A 16,334-nucleotide genomic window follows, 5' to 3' on the forward strand; every position below is an offset into this window, starting at 1 on the left:
CAGCTGCCAGAACTAGACTAACTTCAAAAAAGGGGTAAATTTAAACTTAAAGCTACTTTAACCTTCTATACTTGTTGGTCACCAAAAGCCTAAGCTAAGAACAAGGATGACTACAGTAAATATAGTTTTATTTGGGTTCTTCCAAGGAAGAACATAAGGATTCAGACACCTCCTTTCTCTTTCTTAGCCATATATAAACTCTAAAAACTAAGCGAAAGAACCCAGAAGCTGAAGATAATCACCCCCTTAAAATATAACCAGTGAGGCAGGAAATATGACTTCTCTGGCAGGTCTTAAAACCTGAGACACAAAGGTGTTACAAAATCTTCCCTAAGATAGCACACCGAACAAATAATAACAAAAATTCTTTCACCCTTGGAAAATCAGGATTACCTTATTTTTCTACCATTCATTCACTTTCTATAGAAGTCAACTACTTCCTCCAAATGCTCAATGCAAATAAAAAAAAAAATAATGCTTCCGAAATTCTATTTAAAAGGTGGGGAGAATAACACTTTCCTACCTGTTACACGTTTGCAAATATCTTCTGCACTTACTTTAAGAAGCTATTATAAAGATAAAATAAGATGTGCACCAAAGTTCCTTGTAAAGGTATTTTTAAAATCAAGCTCACAAGAATTAAACATATCCAGATTTCGAGAGTTCACTAAAGATTTATTATTCACATTTGCTTCTTTTCTCTTCTCTTGATATGGATTGAATTGTGTCCTCCAAGTTTTATACACTAGAAGCTTGATCCCCACTGTGACTGTTAAGAGAGTGAGAAATCCTATTACAGTAAATGAAAGGTGGGGCCTTGAAGAGGTGATTGGATTGTGAGGACTATACCATCGTGAATGGATTGATCCATTCTCAGAATAATGGGAGTGGTTTTGGTGGCTTTAAAAGAAGAGTGAATGAGCAAATTAGTCTCTCTGTCTGCTCCACCATTCTGCCATGTGAGACCCCTGAGTCACTGTCACAACTAAGACCTTCACCAGACGTGTTCCCTGGACTTTGGTCTTCCCAGCCTCCAAAACTATAAGCAATAAATTTTGTTGTCTTTATAAATTACCCAGTTCCAGGTATTTTTTTTATAAGCAACAGAAACAGACTAATATACCTCTATAAAATGACTGAGAAATACTTAATTAAAATTAGAAATACTAAAGAGAGCAGGAGTTAACATAAACACAGGTAACAATGACAAAACGATTTCTCATAAATATCATGCTAAATTTTTAAATTAATGATAAAATATTCAATGTAGAAGCTAGACATTTCTCTCATTTCTTGATTTAAAAAAATTATATAGATTGTACTCACTTTGTCTTTATGGATATTCTCCAACAGTTAAAAAACCGTCCTATGTTAATAACACATACTATATAGATATGTCTTACCTATTAAAGATTTGATATTTTCTAAGATTAAATCACTAGTAACGTTTCCAGATAAATCTTGCCCCAATTCAGCAATCAGCTTGGCATAACCTTCATTCTCTTCTCTTAACAAATTGAATTTTTGCTGCTTATAACTGAAATCAGATATCATTAAGGAAATAAAATTAATTTCAATTCACAAAATGTTCTTATCTCTAACTTACAACAATCACAAGAATAGTTGTTGAAGGTTTACCTCTTTCTTTATCTTTAACAGTGAAACATAACAGTGGTTTATAAGAGAATCCTAATGTTAATTACATGGGGAAAACCAGTAACACACAGAAAGGATATTGCTAATACCAAGGAACAATAACATACCACTATTTCCATCAATGACTAAGAACATACCCTGAGTAAAGCCACAGCCATAAATTAACTTATTACTAATAATAAAAGCATTATTGAGATAATGTTACAGTGATAGATATGCTAACTACCCTGATTGAACTATTACATAACATACGCATGTACTAAAACAACAAACTGTACCCCACAAACATGTACAATTGAATGAATAAATAAATAAATAAAAGCACTGAATATTATTTTAACTTAGAATACAGACAAAATTAACATCAGTTTCACACAGGTAAACCTCACTGCTGACTCAATAATCTTAGGCTATTTTAGAAGGCAAAAAACAGAAGACACACACAAAAACAAAAAAACTGTTCAAAGTACGTTTAGAAACTGCTAGCATTCAAAATGAGAACTAAAAAGCATATTCAGCTACTTGATCTGCAACATAAGATACATGTACTTACAAGAGTTTTGTCTTGATTTTAACTGACTTTTGATTGAATTGCTGTGATTGTTTGATAAGCCCTAATGATTCCAATGTTTCTGGATCCAGGCGTTCCTTTAGAACTGTGTCTGAAACTAAATACTGTATTAAAAAATATTAAAAGCCATTTATTCTTTAGCATTCCAACTATGCATCCACAATCTTAAATATATTCAAAATAATTTTTCCCAAAGAAGAATACAAAAAAAAATTCTATGTACAGCAACAACTTATAATTTATAAAAAGGCTTGGAACTTCAATTTAACAAAAATGATGACTCTCCAAATATTGAAATTTATAATATACAGTTCTTTCAAAAAAATTGACTAAAAACTTATATACATGTTACACACAGCCTACAAATAATGAGAACTACAGATGAAATTCTTGTTAAAATTGAGTGTCTTAACTGAATTTTCACTTAATACAACTCTTCAGCCATCTTTAGTTTCTACTGTAAGTCAAATTCTAGTACAGCCACAACAAGGACATTCTTCCAAGTGTAACTAACAGCATTTCTCCTTGATTCTAAATTTATGCACGTAAAATAGTTTACTAGACAATGATTATGACAAGTTCTAAAATTTATTATTTTTTAACTACCTCCATTCTTTTTCTCCTTGTCTAATAAAGTTTATGAAAAAAATTTTCAGTTTAAGTGATGTGGTAGCATGCTTATTTCATAGAAATAGCGTGTCTAATTTCACAACACATTCCATTTCAAAACCCAAATCTCACCTTATAATGGTCAACTGAATGTCAATATCCTGCTCCATTACCATGATTAACCACAATTACAACCATTCAATGCAAAATTTTAAAAGGGAAGATGTTTTATAAAACTTACCAAACATGCTAATACCAACTGTGTAAAATAGTCTCTCTTGCTTTTTTCTTCTAAACAATTTGTCTCAATATCTACAACGATGAAGAAAAAAAGATGAAAATTTGATTATTCTAGACTCTCCCTAGCACTAAAATATTCATTTTCTTTAAAACTAGTTTTACAATGCCTCATTCTGAATTTGGGAAAATGTTAAACTATGGTAACATGATATGTCCTCCATACCCATATGAATGCTTTTCATTTCTCCTGATATTGGAGACCGACCCTGTCACCTGTGACATATCCATAAAATAAGTCGACTACACATAAAATGATTAAGTCGGCTACCTGCTGTAGCCCTGGAAGCAACAAAGCTTCAAAAAAATACTGTTCTCAAAAAGGGAAATATTCAAAAAGAGTTTAAATGACCACTTGCCAGAGATGCTAAAAAAGAGATTCTTTCCTTATGTGAAAAGTTAAACAGGATGACAACAAAGATCTCTTCTAACTCTAAACATACTATTACTCGTGAAGATCAAACCATTGACCTTAGCCTCCTGGGTCAAGCTAACATGTTCTAACCAAGGTACTTGGACACCAACTCTATGAAAAGACAATATTAAAGGATATTTTTGACATCCTATTTTGAATTACAATTCTAGTCAGTAAACAAAAATTTATTCAAGATTTTTGTTTTCTTCCTATTGAAATACTTAAAAACTGAGACCTCCTTGAGTTTCAGTATATTATTCAGGAAATTTGTCAAACAATTTTCTGATTCAAGGTATGGAGGAAACAAAACAATTAGTGCTAAATGTCAAGCATCAAAAAATTCAACCAGGTTTGGCAGAATTACAAACAAGGCTAAACTCGGGATTATTGTTTTAACTAATTATGTACTATTAACCTATTTTTAAAGTCAACTGATAATTTAGAATGTGCTATAAAAAGAAGCACTGGTTTTAGTGAAGTAATAAAAATTGTCCTCTACATGTTCTCCCAAAACAACAGATATCCTACCACTGCTTTGCTTCAGTTTACTTTCTACTGCCAACACTGAGAATCAAGAGAAGGGGATTTATCATCAAACATATTCACATTTCTCTGGCCCTTCTCCACTTCCTCTTTTTGGTCAGTTGCGATTTCCCCATATCCTGGCCACCGTAGCTAAGCACACAGTTAGCTCAAGTGTATTAAGATTTTAGAGTGTAATTTATGTAATATAAATTGTGGTACAATCTCAATTTCTCATTAAGACTTTTAGTCCATGTGCATCTCATCAATCCTTTCCAGGGATTCCCAGATGTCACCCTGTCATCTGGTCTTCTGGTCCCTCCTCAGCCTAAAACATCAAGGACACTGATCTTAAGGGGTTGAGGCTAAACTGGGCTCATTCCTTTAACCAACACCTACCTAACCACCAGGGCTCTGAAGTCCCTAAGATCTACCCCCAAGGTCCCTAAGATCAGGCACCTGGTAGCATATTCATCCTCTTCTCCTCAAGTCAAGTCTGCTCTCCTCTCAGCCACCTGACCAGATTAAGATACCATTCTCTCCAGTTCTGATCATGTTCACAAATGCTTAATAGGACCCTTAGTAAATTTATTAGCTGAGCTGTCTCAACAATCAGTACAGGATTCTATTATCCCAACTGTGCTTTCCCAGTTTTCTTTATTCTTTTTGTTCCAATTCATAACACCATTCTAATAAACTCATTTATTATCCCTGACTCCTCTATCTTGAATCAGCACCTAATAAGTTCTCTTTAATTTCCCCTATGATTTTACTAAAATGCCCTCAGCCATTTCCATCTCCAGTCCCCAATATCACCAACTACCTACCCCAGCTCAGAGGTCCCATCAGCACATCAAATTACAACACACTCCTCCTCTCAGATTATTATAGCTCTTATGCCTCCACATACTCCTATGATTAGTATTTTAAAGAAAGTTATCTTAACCTGGGAAGTACAGCACTGGTTTCCCTTATAACTCTCAACATATGAGAAAGACAATATTATGTAGCAAAAAGATCATGGGCTCTGGAGCCAAAGAGACCCAGATTTAAATCCTGCCTTACTGGCTATGTGGTCTTGAAAAATCATTACTTCTCTGAACCTCCTTTTTCTGATCTGTACACCTACCTTACAGAAGTTGCTGTGAGGATTAAAATCAAATTAAATGCTTAACACAATGCCTAAACATGGAAGGTGTTCCACAAATAGCACCTACACTTTTATTACTATTATTAGCATTATTATTGTCATCAGCAGCAGCAGCAGCAGCAGCATTTTTATTAGGGATAGCTCGCATTCTTATTCCTATTCCCCTACCTTGAACTGGGGTCACCCTTGGATCATTTTTTTTTCTGCCAAGGGTGAGGTGGGTGAGTGAGGGGATGGGTGAGTGAGAGGGTGGGTGAGTGAGGGGATGGGTGAGTGAGAGGGTGGGTGAGTGAGGGGGAAGGTGAGGGAAATTCTTTTTCCAAGTTTGCTGTCCTAATTTTGCTTGTAAAAATGGACTGGATAAGCTAAAAGAAATTTCCCAAGAGCAACCAAACATCATCCTCATGAATTCATGTTACTACTAAAAAGCAATGATTTGTAACAATAACTCATATTACTAAATAACTATGAAGAGAAAATATATCCTAATAAAATAAGTCAATAAAGAAATTACTTTCTGATAATTGATGATTACCCAAAGAAAGACATAAAATATACTCACCTGACACCATCAAGGAACAACAGTTTCAACAAAATGTTACTTACAAATCAGTCTTTCAGTCTTACAAATTTGTAGCAAAAACAATTTTTTATTTATTTTTTATTATAAACCTTGTAGTACTAGTTTAGTTATAAATGATGAACATATTTTACATGCTAAATTTTTAAATTAAATTTTAAAGATACCAAAACAACGACGAAAAAAAAAACCAGTTAAACACTTGGGAAATTAGATTAAAAAATCTTATAATATTAGCATATATTAAACCATAGTTAAATTTTTAGTAATACTTTCCTTGTCTCCCTATGCACACTTCGAGGTTTATTTTTCTTTTTAAAAAAATTCCCAGTAATAACAGTGACAACAATTGGATGCCTTCATCACAAATGATTAAGTTTTGTAATGATGAATATGCTAACTGCCCTGATTTGATCATCACACATTGTATATATGCATTGAAATATAACTCTGTATCCCACAAATATGTATAACCAATACATTTCAATGAAAAAATGCACAAATTTATAATTGTTTATGTTGCTTTTTATTTTTCAAAGTGAAAAACAATTTTTTAAATTGAAACTTGTTTCATGTTATAGTTGTAAACAATGTACTATCTTTAGTAACTGCTTCAAAAATTAAGCATAAAAGGTCTTGTTGTTGTCATAAATCAATCCAACATATAGCATGAACATATACTTATCATCCAAACCAGGATAGTTCTGAGTGAAAGAGGGCACTATTGATAATTATGCCACGGAAAACAAAACTGGGACATATGGTAGGCCCACCAATGGTCTGCTCTTTTAATTTATCACTCACAGTCCACATACATTTTAATCTGTTCTCAACATTACCACTGCTATGAAATGTGAAATATCCTGAAGTTGATCTGATCAAGCACCAGGCGTTTATATTTGTTAAGACCAAATTCTAGATTCTTGGTAAGACAATCAAGTAATTTATGTAATTCTAGGAATTAAGATTAATGAGCTAAAATAATTCATTCCAGTTTGACAAACCCTCAGACAATAAGTCTTATTAAAATGAATATTATAATGTCTGGCAATGTTTTCTATCAGATTCAAAGTTACAGAAAGCACAAGATTCATGAGGCAAACTGTATTCAAAATTATTTTAATCCAGAACTACAGAACTAAAATCAGAGAAATAAATTTGTAATATATAATATCTCTTAAATCCACACTTCTCATGGAGAGACACTACATTTTGTTCTAAGTCAAAGAAATATTCCTTTTTAGATAAAGGATATCAAGATATGCATGAATTCTTATTTATTCTGGACAAATAGAGAAGTTGCTATTTCCCAAGCTGGTTTCTCACCCTCAAAACAAAAGTATTTTTGATTACTTTGGTTCTTTTTGCTCTTTCTAAAACTAAGAAGAATCAAAACAGTATAATAGCAAAGTAAATATCTCTTGAGTGTCCTAAGTCTGAGATTCTGACATCATTCATTGAAAATCTGCATGGAATAAGACTAATTATGTGGTCACTGAAATCTCAACAACTCAGACTAACAATGTCAGAAAACTTGGCTTTTTTACTGGAAATGACTTAATTTAGCTCAAATTTATATAAAGATACCTTGTTAAAAACTCAAACAATTTGAATTATACTCTAAAGCTAGTTTATAAACAGTGATTATACTGACATGACTTACTATTTCTCTACAGAGTAAAAAAAAGAAGTTGCTTCTAGATTTGTAGAAACAGTTGCACATTTGTAAAATCCTTAGTTCGAAGGAAAACACTTTATTTAACACAGTATACTAATTTACCAAACAGCACGTTACAGATGAAATAAAGGCTTAATACCTACCTAATATGCAGAATACATCAGCAAGAATGGAAGGCATATCCTCGCGAAATTCCTAATTTTAAAAATATAATTACAATAAATACCAGAATAGCACACAGCAAGTATTATGGTTTCAGAATAACACTGTTCAGTGAAACTTAAAAACTAACAAAACCCTAACATCACTATGTTAACAAATATTAAAACTCTTCAAGTTAAGTTTCATAACACAAGAGAAAATAAAAAGAGGGAGATATCAGTTGGGAAAAAAAAAATGTTTAAATGCCTACCATAAGATAACTTGATAAAAAACAGAAACCTAAAAGAGTACAAATAACATTTTTCCAAATGAAGTTTCATGTTAGAAACCACTAGAATTTAGAGTACCTCACACCTACCTAAAGCAAGACTGTTAAAAAATGGTACATTTTTCATCTAAAACTTTAAATGTTGTGCTCATGCCTGAGTTAACATTTGATCTATGCAAAAATCGTAGTGCTATGAAAAGAACAGAAAACTAAAACCTACAAAACCATCTCTGAAGATGAAAATGATTACCAAAACCTATCTTTTCCTTTATTCATTCATTTGTACCCCTTGGAATAGAACCAAAATCCTCCCATTTCTGGATGAAAACTTCAGCATTATTCTAGATTTGTCTGTCTCCTGACTTCCTACTCCCATGCTCAATTTTAGAGCCATCTTCCATTAGTAAGGATTACAGTTCAATTATCACAATTAGTAGTTTGCTGACACTATAGCAACCCTAAAAGTAGTCTATTTTCAGAGACTAACAGAAAGAAATTCTGAAGAAAAAACTGGAAGCTACAAGTAGACACACAAGATATGCTTCTTTGATACTGGACAGTGTACAGTACTATGAGGAAGCCATGAGAGAGACAATCAAGCTGCAGAAGTATAAATGAGGATATCACTAAGCACTCAACAGAAAGGAGAGGCTAAGTAAGAACCAAATACACATACATAATACATACACACAAATTCACATATATAAAGTTCATTTGGACTATTCATTTCAATAAATGGAAAAAGAATTAAAATTAGATTCCATAAACTCACGACTATACTAATGCCCAATTTACAGAATGAAATAACTGTCAATTAGATTTTAGTAGCAAATTTCTTAAGGGCTATAAACTGTGCTATGTCTACCTGAATGCAAGTACTCAGGCTAACTGAAGATCAGAAATAGAGCAAGGCAAGAGCTTTCAAACATGGAACATTAGTTAAGAAATAGACCACTCCAACATGAACTAATGTGGCTATTATCAGCTGGAGACAGTACAGGGATAAAAGGGAAACTCATATTGAACCCCAACTGCTCAAATACACTCCAATATGGGGGCTGGAGGGGAGAGATCACAACAGCTAAACTTAGAATTTTCTTAAGACTATCCCTGGGAAATTACAAAATTCCTACAAAGGAGATTAATCTCTCCTAACAGAAAAAGGCTACAGAAGCTCAAAGCAACACAACAAGGAAAATTCATACTGAGACCAAGAAGCCCCAGATCCCACCTCAATAATACTTATAAAAGTTGTTCTGAACTGGACAGATAATTTTATTTATACAAGTTTAAAAATCGGCCAAATAATAACAGACTAGCATACCTCCTGTAAAACCTCAAGCCTAACTACTGTTTTACAATAAACACCCTTCACAATTTGACAGCCTATCTTACAATTCAAATACCAAACCACTATGAAAAGTATCTGGTCTAAATCTAACTTAAATTTTCCAATACATGAAAGAGTGAAACAGAATAAACTCTTAAAAGTTAAAAAAAAAAAAAATTTTTCTAGTTAATATTTTCTAAAACAAACAACAAGCAGATGAAAACTGGCAGCATGTGTATATTAGAGCTATGCAATCACGATTTTAAATAGTTGAATCCTCAATTTTCAAAATATACTTTAATTTCTAAACATAGCTACATACAAAAAATAAAAAAAGCTCATCATGCTATATTGGGAGAAAAACATTTCAGACAACTTACTTTTTAGAGTAACATTTTTAATTAAAGATACCCTAATTTCATTACAGTACAGGTTGTTTTTTTTTTTTTGCCCTCCCAGCTTACCTAACTAACATTTTCTGCTTTACTCACCATCAGACAAAAAGATTAAAATACCCTTATTGCTGTCTAGCAAAAATGGCTTACCAATATTGCCTTAGAACATCCACTCCTACAATTTTGAATGAAATGAAATGCACTTCATAAGGTCTTTGAATAAAAGGCAAAAAAGATATGTAACAATTATTAAGTTTTAAAAATATATGTATATACTTACACTAATGTCATTAAGAACATTAGATGCCTGTTCATGCTTTAGATTTCCTTTAATGACATGGTATGACAACTCATAGAGAGCTTGCTGGAAATCTGTTGAACATAAAAGAAATAGTGTAAGCTGCTGGGTATATACCCGAAGGAATGGAAATCATCATGTCAAAGGGATACCTGCATTCCCATGTTTATCGCAGCTCTATTTATAATAGCCAAGAATTGGAACTAAACTAAATGTCCATGGACAGACGACTGGATAAGGAAAATGTGGCATATATACACAATGGAATACTACTCTTCCATTAAAAAGAATGAAATTCTGCCACTTGCAGCAACATGGATGAACTTAAGAGAAAATTATGTTAAGTGAAATAAGCCAGGCACAGAAAAAGAAATACCACATGTCCTCACTCATAAGTGGGAACTAAAAAATAAATAGTAAAAGAAAGAGAGATACAACAATCATAATAATTCACTGAACTTTCAAGAGGAGAGAACAGAACTGAGGCCAGGCCCAGAGGTGGGAAAGGAGGAGGGGGAGAGGGGTTAGCAAGAAATTGGTAGAGGACCACAAAAAATGATTACATTGTGTAATGCTGAATATACTAATTATACTGATTTGAGCATCACATATTGCACACAGTTATTGATATTCAACACTGTATCCTACAGATATGTACGATCAATTATGTTTCAATAAATAAAAAAAAGAAATAGTATAAGTCTCTTGAACACAAAAAGGAGGAAAAACATATATTTCCTACTTTTCAGAATTATCATAAACATCAATAATAGAAAAAGACACTTCTAATGCTTTTCTCTAGCAGTTTTTCCTTTCATATTCACAAACACACAACACTAAAAGGTTAGAAAAAAGTTAACCATCCCTCCACTACTATAACTACTGCTCAAGCATTTCCTTTCAGTCTTTTTCTATATGTCTATAGGTTTTCCATGTTTGCATTCACTATGCACATTATCTGATATTCTGATTCGCCCTCAAACACTTTTAAAAGCATTTTTTCATGCTACTAAATTCTCCATAATTACTTTCAATGACTACATAGAACTCCAAGACATGGATATAAATAATTTAACCATTTTCCTCACTGGCAGACTTCACAGATTTTTCTAAATATATTCAGATTATACTCAATTCAATCTCAGGGCTACAGTGACAACAGGTAAGGAATAGCAGTAAATATAATACCAAGTTTTATTCATATCTTACTGACAGAGAAATCTCTCCCCAAATCTAAATCTTTTTCTCTTCAATTCCCATCAAAATTCAAATGAAAAAATGAAAAAATAAATACATACATATATGCATACATAAAATGGCAGTTCTATGAGAACTGTCAACCACAAGTAGCCCCATTCACTATTAATTATCATGGCCCCTTTCCTGGAGAAAGCTATTTTGCTTTTGGAAGGGGGAGTCAGTGATCAGGTGAATACCTCTTTCTAGCTATCTTTTTCTTTAGTCCCATACACTAAAAATTTTACTTCCTTTCAATCATTAAAAGTAGGAAAAGAAGCAGCTCTAAAAATGCTAATGTAAAATAAAGTCTATTTATAATTCCCTTTTGAAAGGAACTGAAATTTTTGCAGGGCAAAATAGCAAGTAAAAAATCAAATATTTAAAAATCTCCCTTGGTATGACTACTAGTAACAAAAAAATGGAACATAACAGAAATCAAAATGTCACTCCACTTCCACCATCCACCACGTGAAACCCTGCTTTGCTGTGAAGAGTTACTACCCACCAACAAAGCTCTCACCATGTGTTCCCTGGACTTCAGACTTCCCAACCTCCAAAACTGTAAGCAATAAAATTTGAATTCTTATAAATTACACAGATCCAGGTATTTTGTTATAAGAAACAGAGATGAACTAATACAGAAAAGTGGTACCAGAGAAGTGGGGTGTTGCTTATAACAAATACTTGAAAATGTGGAAGCGGCTTTGGAACTGGGTATTAGGCAGAAGCTGGAAGAATTTGGAGGAAGAGGATAGGAAAAAGCCTAGCTGCTGGTGGGTGTTTAGAAGACAAGAGGTGAGGAACAGCAGTAGGGAAGGTTTGGAACATCTTAGAGACTGGTTAAATGAGGGTTACCAGAATGGTGATAGAAATATGGACTGTAAAGACCATTCTAAGGAGGTCTCAGACAGAAATGAAAAGGAGCTTATTGGAAACTGGGGCAAAGATCATCCTTGCTATGAACTTGCAAGCAACCTGGCTGCATTCTTTTCATGCTCACAAGTTTTACAGCATGTAGAACTTCAAGGTGCTGACCCAGGTTATTTGCCAGAAGAAATTTCTAAGCAACAAAGCATTCAGGAAGCTGCATGGCTACTTGTAACAGTCTATGCTGTGTTACGGCAGCAAAGGCATGCCCTAAAGCCAGAATTTATAATTAAAAGGGAAGCAGAGCGTAAATAAAGATTTGGCAATTTGCAGCCTGGCCATGTGGTGGAGAAGCAGAGAACATTTTGGGGAGAAAAATTCAAGGGTGCAGCCCAGCAACCATTTGCTAAGGAAATTAGTACAGAAAAAAAGTATTAACAAGAGAACGGAAAAAAGACCTTAAAGGCATTTCAGAGATCTTCGAGGCTGCCACTTCCATCACAGGCCCAGAGACCTAGGGAGCCCAAGGCACCATCCACAGGCTCACTGCCCAGGGCCACCTTGGGATGCTGCTTCCTGCACCCCAGCTGCTCCAGCCTTGGCTAAACTGACCCCAGGCATGGCTAGACCTGCAACTTTGGAAGACACGAGCTGGAAGCCTTGGCAGCATCCACATGGTGTTAAGTTTGAAGGCTCACAGAATGCCAGAGATGTGGAGCCTTGGGAGCTTCCACCCTGATTTCAAAGGATGTACAGAAAAGCCTGGGGACCCAGGAAGAGATCTATCACATGGGTGGAGTCACCACAGGCAATCTTCACTAAAGCAATGCCAAGCAGAAACGTGGGGTAGGAGTTGCAGCAGAAAACTCCCACCAGCACCATACCTACTAGACTCGTGACAGAGGGACCACCATGGAAACCCCAGAATTGTGGAGATACCAGCATGCAACACTAACTTGGGAGAGCTACGCATGCCCAGAGACCAGGAAACCCCTAGGAGTGGGGCTGCCCAAGGACTTGGGGAACCAGACCCCACACCAGTGTGTGGAGAATGCCAGACATGGACTCAAGGCTCAATGATGTTAAGTACCTCATTCAACATGATACATCTCACAAGGGACTAAACTGCAAGCCAAGGATCATACTGTCAACCTGCATGGAATCTGTTTCCTAATGAAAGATATCCTAAGATATATTTCTTTCTGCCAACACAGACCAAAGAGAAAATGCTAACATTCGTTAAATCTGTGTTGATCAGGAGTTTTGGACCAACTATTCCTTTTTGAACTCTCAGAAATTTCCATGAATCGATATTCATTTTCTCATACAAGGAGCAGAGTGAATGAGAGTAGGAGACAGGGACTAGGCAGTAATCTGATCATCCCCCAGCTGAAAAAGTAATTACTATTAAGTTTAAAATATCTCTGAAGAGTTTTATTTCTTTAAAAACCATAACTTCTCAAATAAATTCTACAGAAAAAAACAAACAAAATGCCTATCAATGTTCCTTTAACCAATGAAAATACTATTTTGCAATGAAATTAATATGTACATTAAATCATTTGCTAAAGAAACAGAGTCCCACCCTTACTGGACTCCAAAAAAGAAAAGGAGAAATACAGTCTGATTATCCCAATTCTTCATAAAGAATTCATTATTAAATATATTTTGCACTTTCATAACTATGTCTTCATTGTACCTATAAATAAATAAACTATATAAAACAAAAAAGAATGTTTCTACTTGTTGGTATGGTAGAAATATGAGATCAATTTCATGCTCTCCCTTTCCATTAATAAAATGCTTTACAACAAATAATACTTACTTGAAATTATGCAGACAACTAAGATTTCTTTTAAAAAGCCAGCACTTAGACGGACAAAACAGCTGATTATCATAAACTAAGTTCCCATAAGAGTATGTCCTCTGGCACTCAAGGGGCTCAGGGAATTCTAGTCTTAATCACATAAGAAGATTAAAATAGAGAACAAATGGCCTGTGATATTTTGCTGACACTAAAATGACATATGAGGGGGTCTTCAAAAAGTTCACAGAAAGATTCATATTGTCTTTTAATTACATCTTTCCAAAAACTTTTTGAAGCACCCTCGTATAAATAATCACACTGTAATCCACAGTATAGCAAAGACAGTTCCCAATTCACAAGTTTCTAAATGCCTATTTAATAGCGGTTAGGAACTCCAATTATATTTTATCCATAGAAGCAATGAGTGGTACTTTAAGGCTAGCAGGCTAGCACCACAGAAGCCTATAAAATCTATACTGAGCTGAAAAACTTTACATTTACATTTACTATGGGGAAGAAAACTTACAACCCTCATAATTATACACAAAAAATTCAGTAAAAGATTTTATCTTAACGCTAACAATTCATAAAGAGCAGTTTTAAGAATAGCTACTAAAAGAGACTTCTAAAGATTCTCAGAAGGGTTTTGAATAACCAGTTCTTGGTTATGTCTAATATCAGTAGTACTACTCATGTTTATCAGCCACCATTACAATGTTGTTTTACTGGCTGGGGGGAATGGGGTGATAAATTACAAAAGGAACAAGGAAAAGTAGTGTATGCAAGGGAAATTGCCTGCCTGAAATGAAATTAATTCAAGGGAGGGTCAGAAAGAGAAAGGTAATAGGGAACACAACTCAAACTCAGTCCCCCTAAGACAGAACAAAGGAGATTCTGAAGAAATCATATTCAGTCAGTTTCCTGCATGGACTACCCTCTGGGGCCCTCAAAACAAAGCCTGACTATTGACAGAGATCAGCCAAAGGGTGTATGTGTTCAGGGAGGAAGCGAAGGAGAGAGCTGGCAATTCAGCCAATGAGGCCACACTCATAACTATTTTTGGTTCCATAGGTGAATGAGAACCACCATGCAAATTAACGAATAACTGAATAGTTATTAAAGATCCACACAGTCCCATTTAAAACTGAAAGAGCAATCATGCTGTGTTACACTATTTACTTTATAGGGGTTTTTTTTTTTTTTGAGAATTCTCTTACCTTACCCATTTAATTCTCTTTTTTTATCCACTTACCCACAAACAAGATCAAAGTTAAATGAGACATTAAAAACTGATTTTAAACATGGAGAAGAAAAAAATTAAGTATCCAAGTGTTTTTAGAAAGGAGTCTATCTGTACTTTCTTACACTTCTGACAATCAACTAACTTACACAAACAAGAACACATTATGTCAACCTCAAAAATGTTTATGCCTGATCATGGTATTTTATAAGCAAGATAAACTAGGAAATAATTTTTGGGATGGCGGGCTAGGAAGGTTAAGTCTTAAAACAGATCTTACCCAATGACAGAAAAAAAAATGGCTCTTTAATTTGTTAAAAAAAAATACTTTCCACTAAAGCATCTAAATGTCCTTTTTTTTTTTTTTTGGCATTTTTGTGACCGGTGCGCACTCAGCCAGTGAGCGCACCGGCCATCCTTATATAGGATCCGAACCTGCAGCGGGAGCACTGCTGCGCTCCCAGCGCAGCACTCTCCCGAGTGCGCCACAGAGTCGGCCCTAAACGTTCTTTTAAAAAATCTATCCTCTCATATTAAGGTAACTAAGTTTTGATTTAAGTAAACTTATCTATAGAAAAACATTCTATTCTAATCTTCTATTCACAAAAGCTTAATTTAAATAACTGTAATAAATTTTGTCTAATGATTTTTGGCTTAAAATAAAATATTGGTTATAAAAATATATTTTCCATACTGAAAAGAACATTACAGGTTTTACCCCCAACAAAAGCTACCTATGAGGGCCAGCCTGTGGCTCACTCGGGAGAGTGCAGTGCTGATAACACCAACGCTGGGGGTTCGAATCCTATATAGGGATGTCTGGTTCGCTCACTGGCTGAGCATGGTGCTGACAACACCAAGCCAAGGGTTAAGATCCCCTTACCGGTCATCTTTAAAAAAAAAAAAAAAACAGAAAGAAAGCAAAGTATGAAAATGCTTTAAACTTACTAGACACAGTTGCTTTTATTTTTGCCCCTCCTTTGCCAAATCCATATGTCTAATTTTAAATTAAAGAATGTTAAATACTAAAATCCTTTAAAAGTAAAATAGCTGGAAATTTACATCCTGTTTAATTACATAACATTTTAATTAATAAATCATATTTGTGATATGCAGTAAACAACTCCTTTGTTTTTAATGTTTTCCATGACAACCACCTTTAACAAGATCCCCAGATACCACTTGAACAAAACTAGCTTTAGTAAAAGCACTGAACCTCAGTTGCTGGAAATTTTCTATTGCAAACAAGA

General features: G+C 34.3%; 1 protein-coding gene across 8 annotated transcripts in view; it reads right to left on the minus strand.

The window, feature by feature from the left end:
• Nucleotides 1–16,334, minus strand: part of THOC2 (THO complex subunit 2) — a 125,658-nt gene that overhangs the window by 77,133 nt on the left and 32,191 nt on the right. For all 8 annotated transcript variants that reach the window (XM_063083308.1, XM_063083313.1, XM_063083310.1 and 5 more), the window contains exons 3-7: nucleotides 9,914–10,005; nucleotides 7,622–7,673; nucleotides 3,078–3,148; nucleotides 2,210–2,331; nucleotides 1,404–1,537 (exon numbers count right to left, since the gene is read on the minus strand). In XM_063083308.1, coding sequence (XP_062939378.1) covers nucleotides 1,404–1,537; nucleotides 2,210–2,331; nucleotides 3,078–3,148; nucleotides 7,622–7,673; nucleotides 9,914–10,005 — 471 coding nt within the window. The remainder of the gene's footprint in view (nucleotides 1–1,403; nucleotides 1,538–2,209; nucleotides 2,332–3,077; nucleotides 3,149–7,621; nucleotides 7,674–9,913; nucleotides 10,006–16,334) is intronic.

This window comes from Cynocephalus volans, chromosome X (assembly GCF_027409185.1).
Source record: "Cynocephalus volans isolate mCynVol1 chromosome X, mCynVol1.pri, whole genome shotgun sequence".
In the NCBI taxonomy this organism is placed as follows: domain Eukaryota; kingdom Metazoa; phylum Chordata; class Mammalia; order Dermoptera; family Cynocephalidae; genus Cynocephalus; species Cynocephalus volans.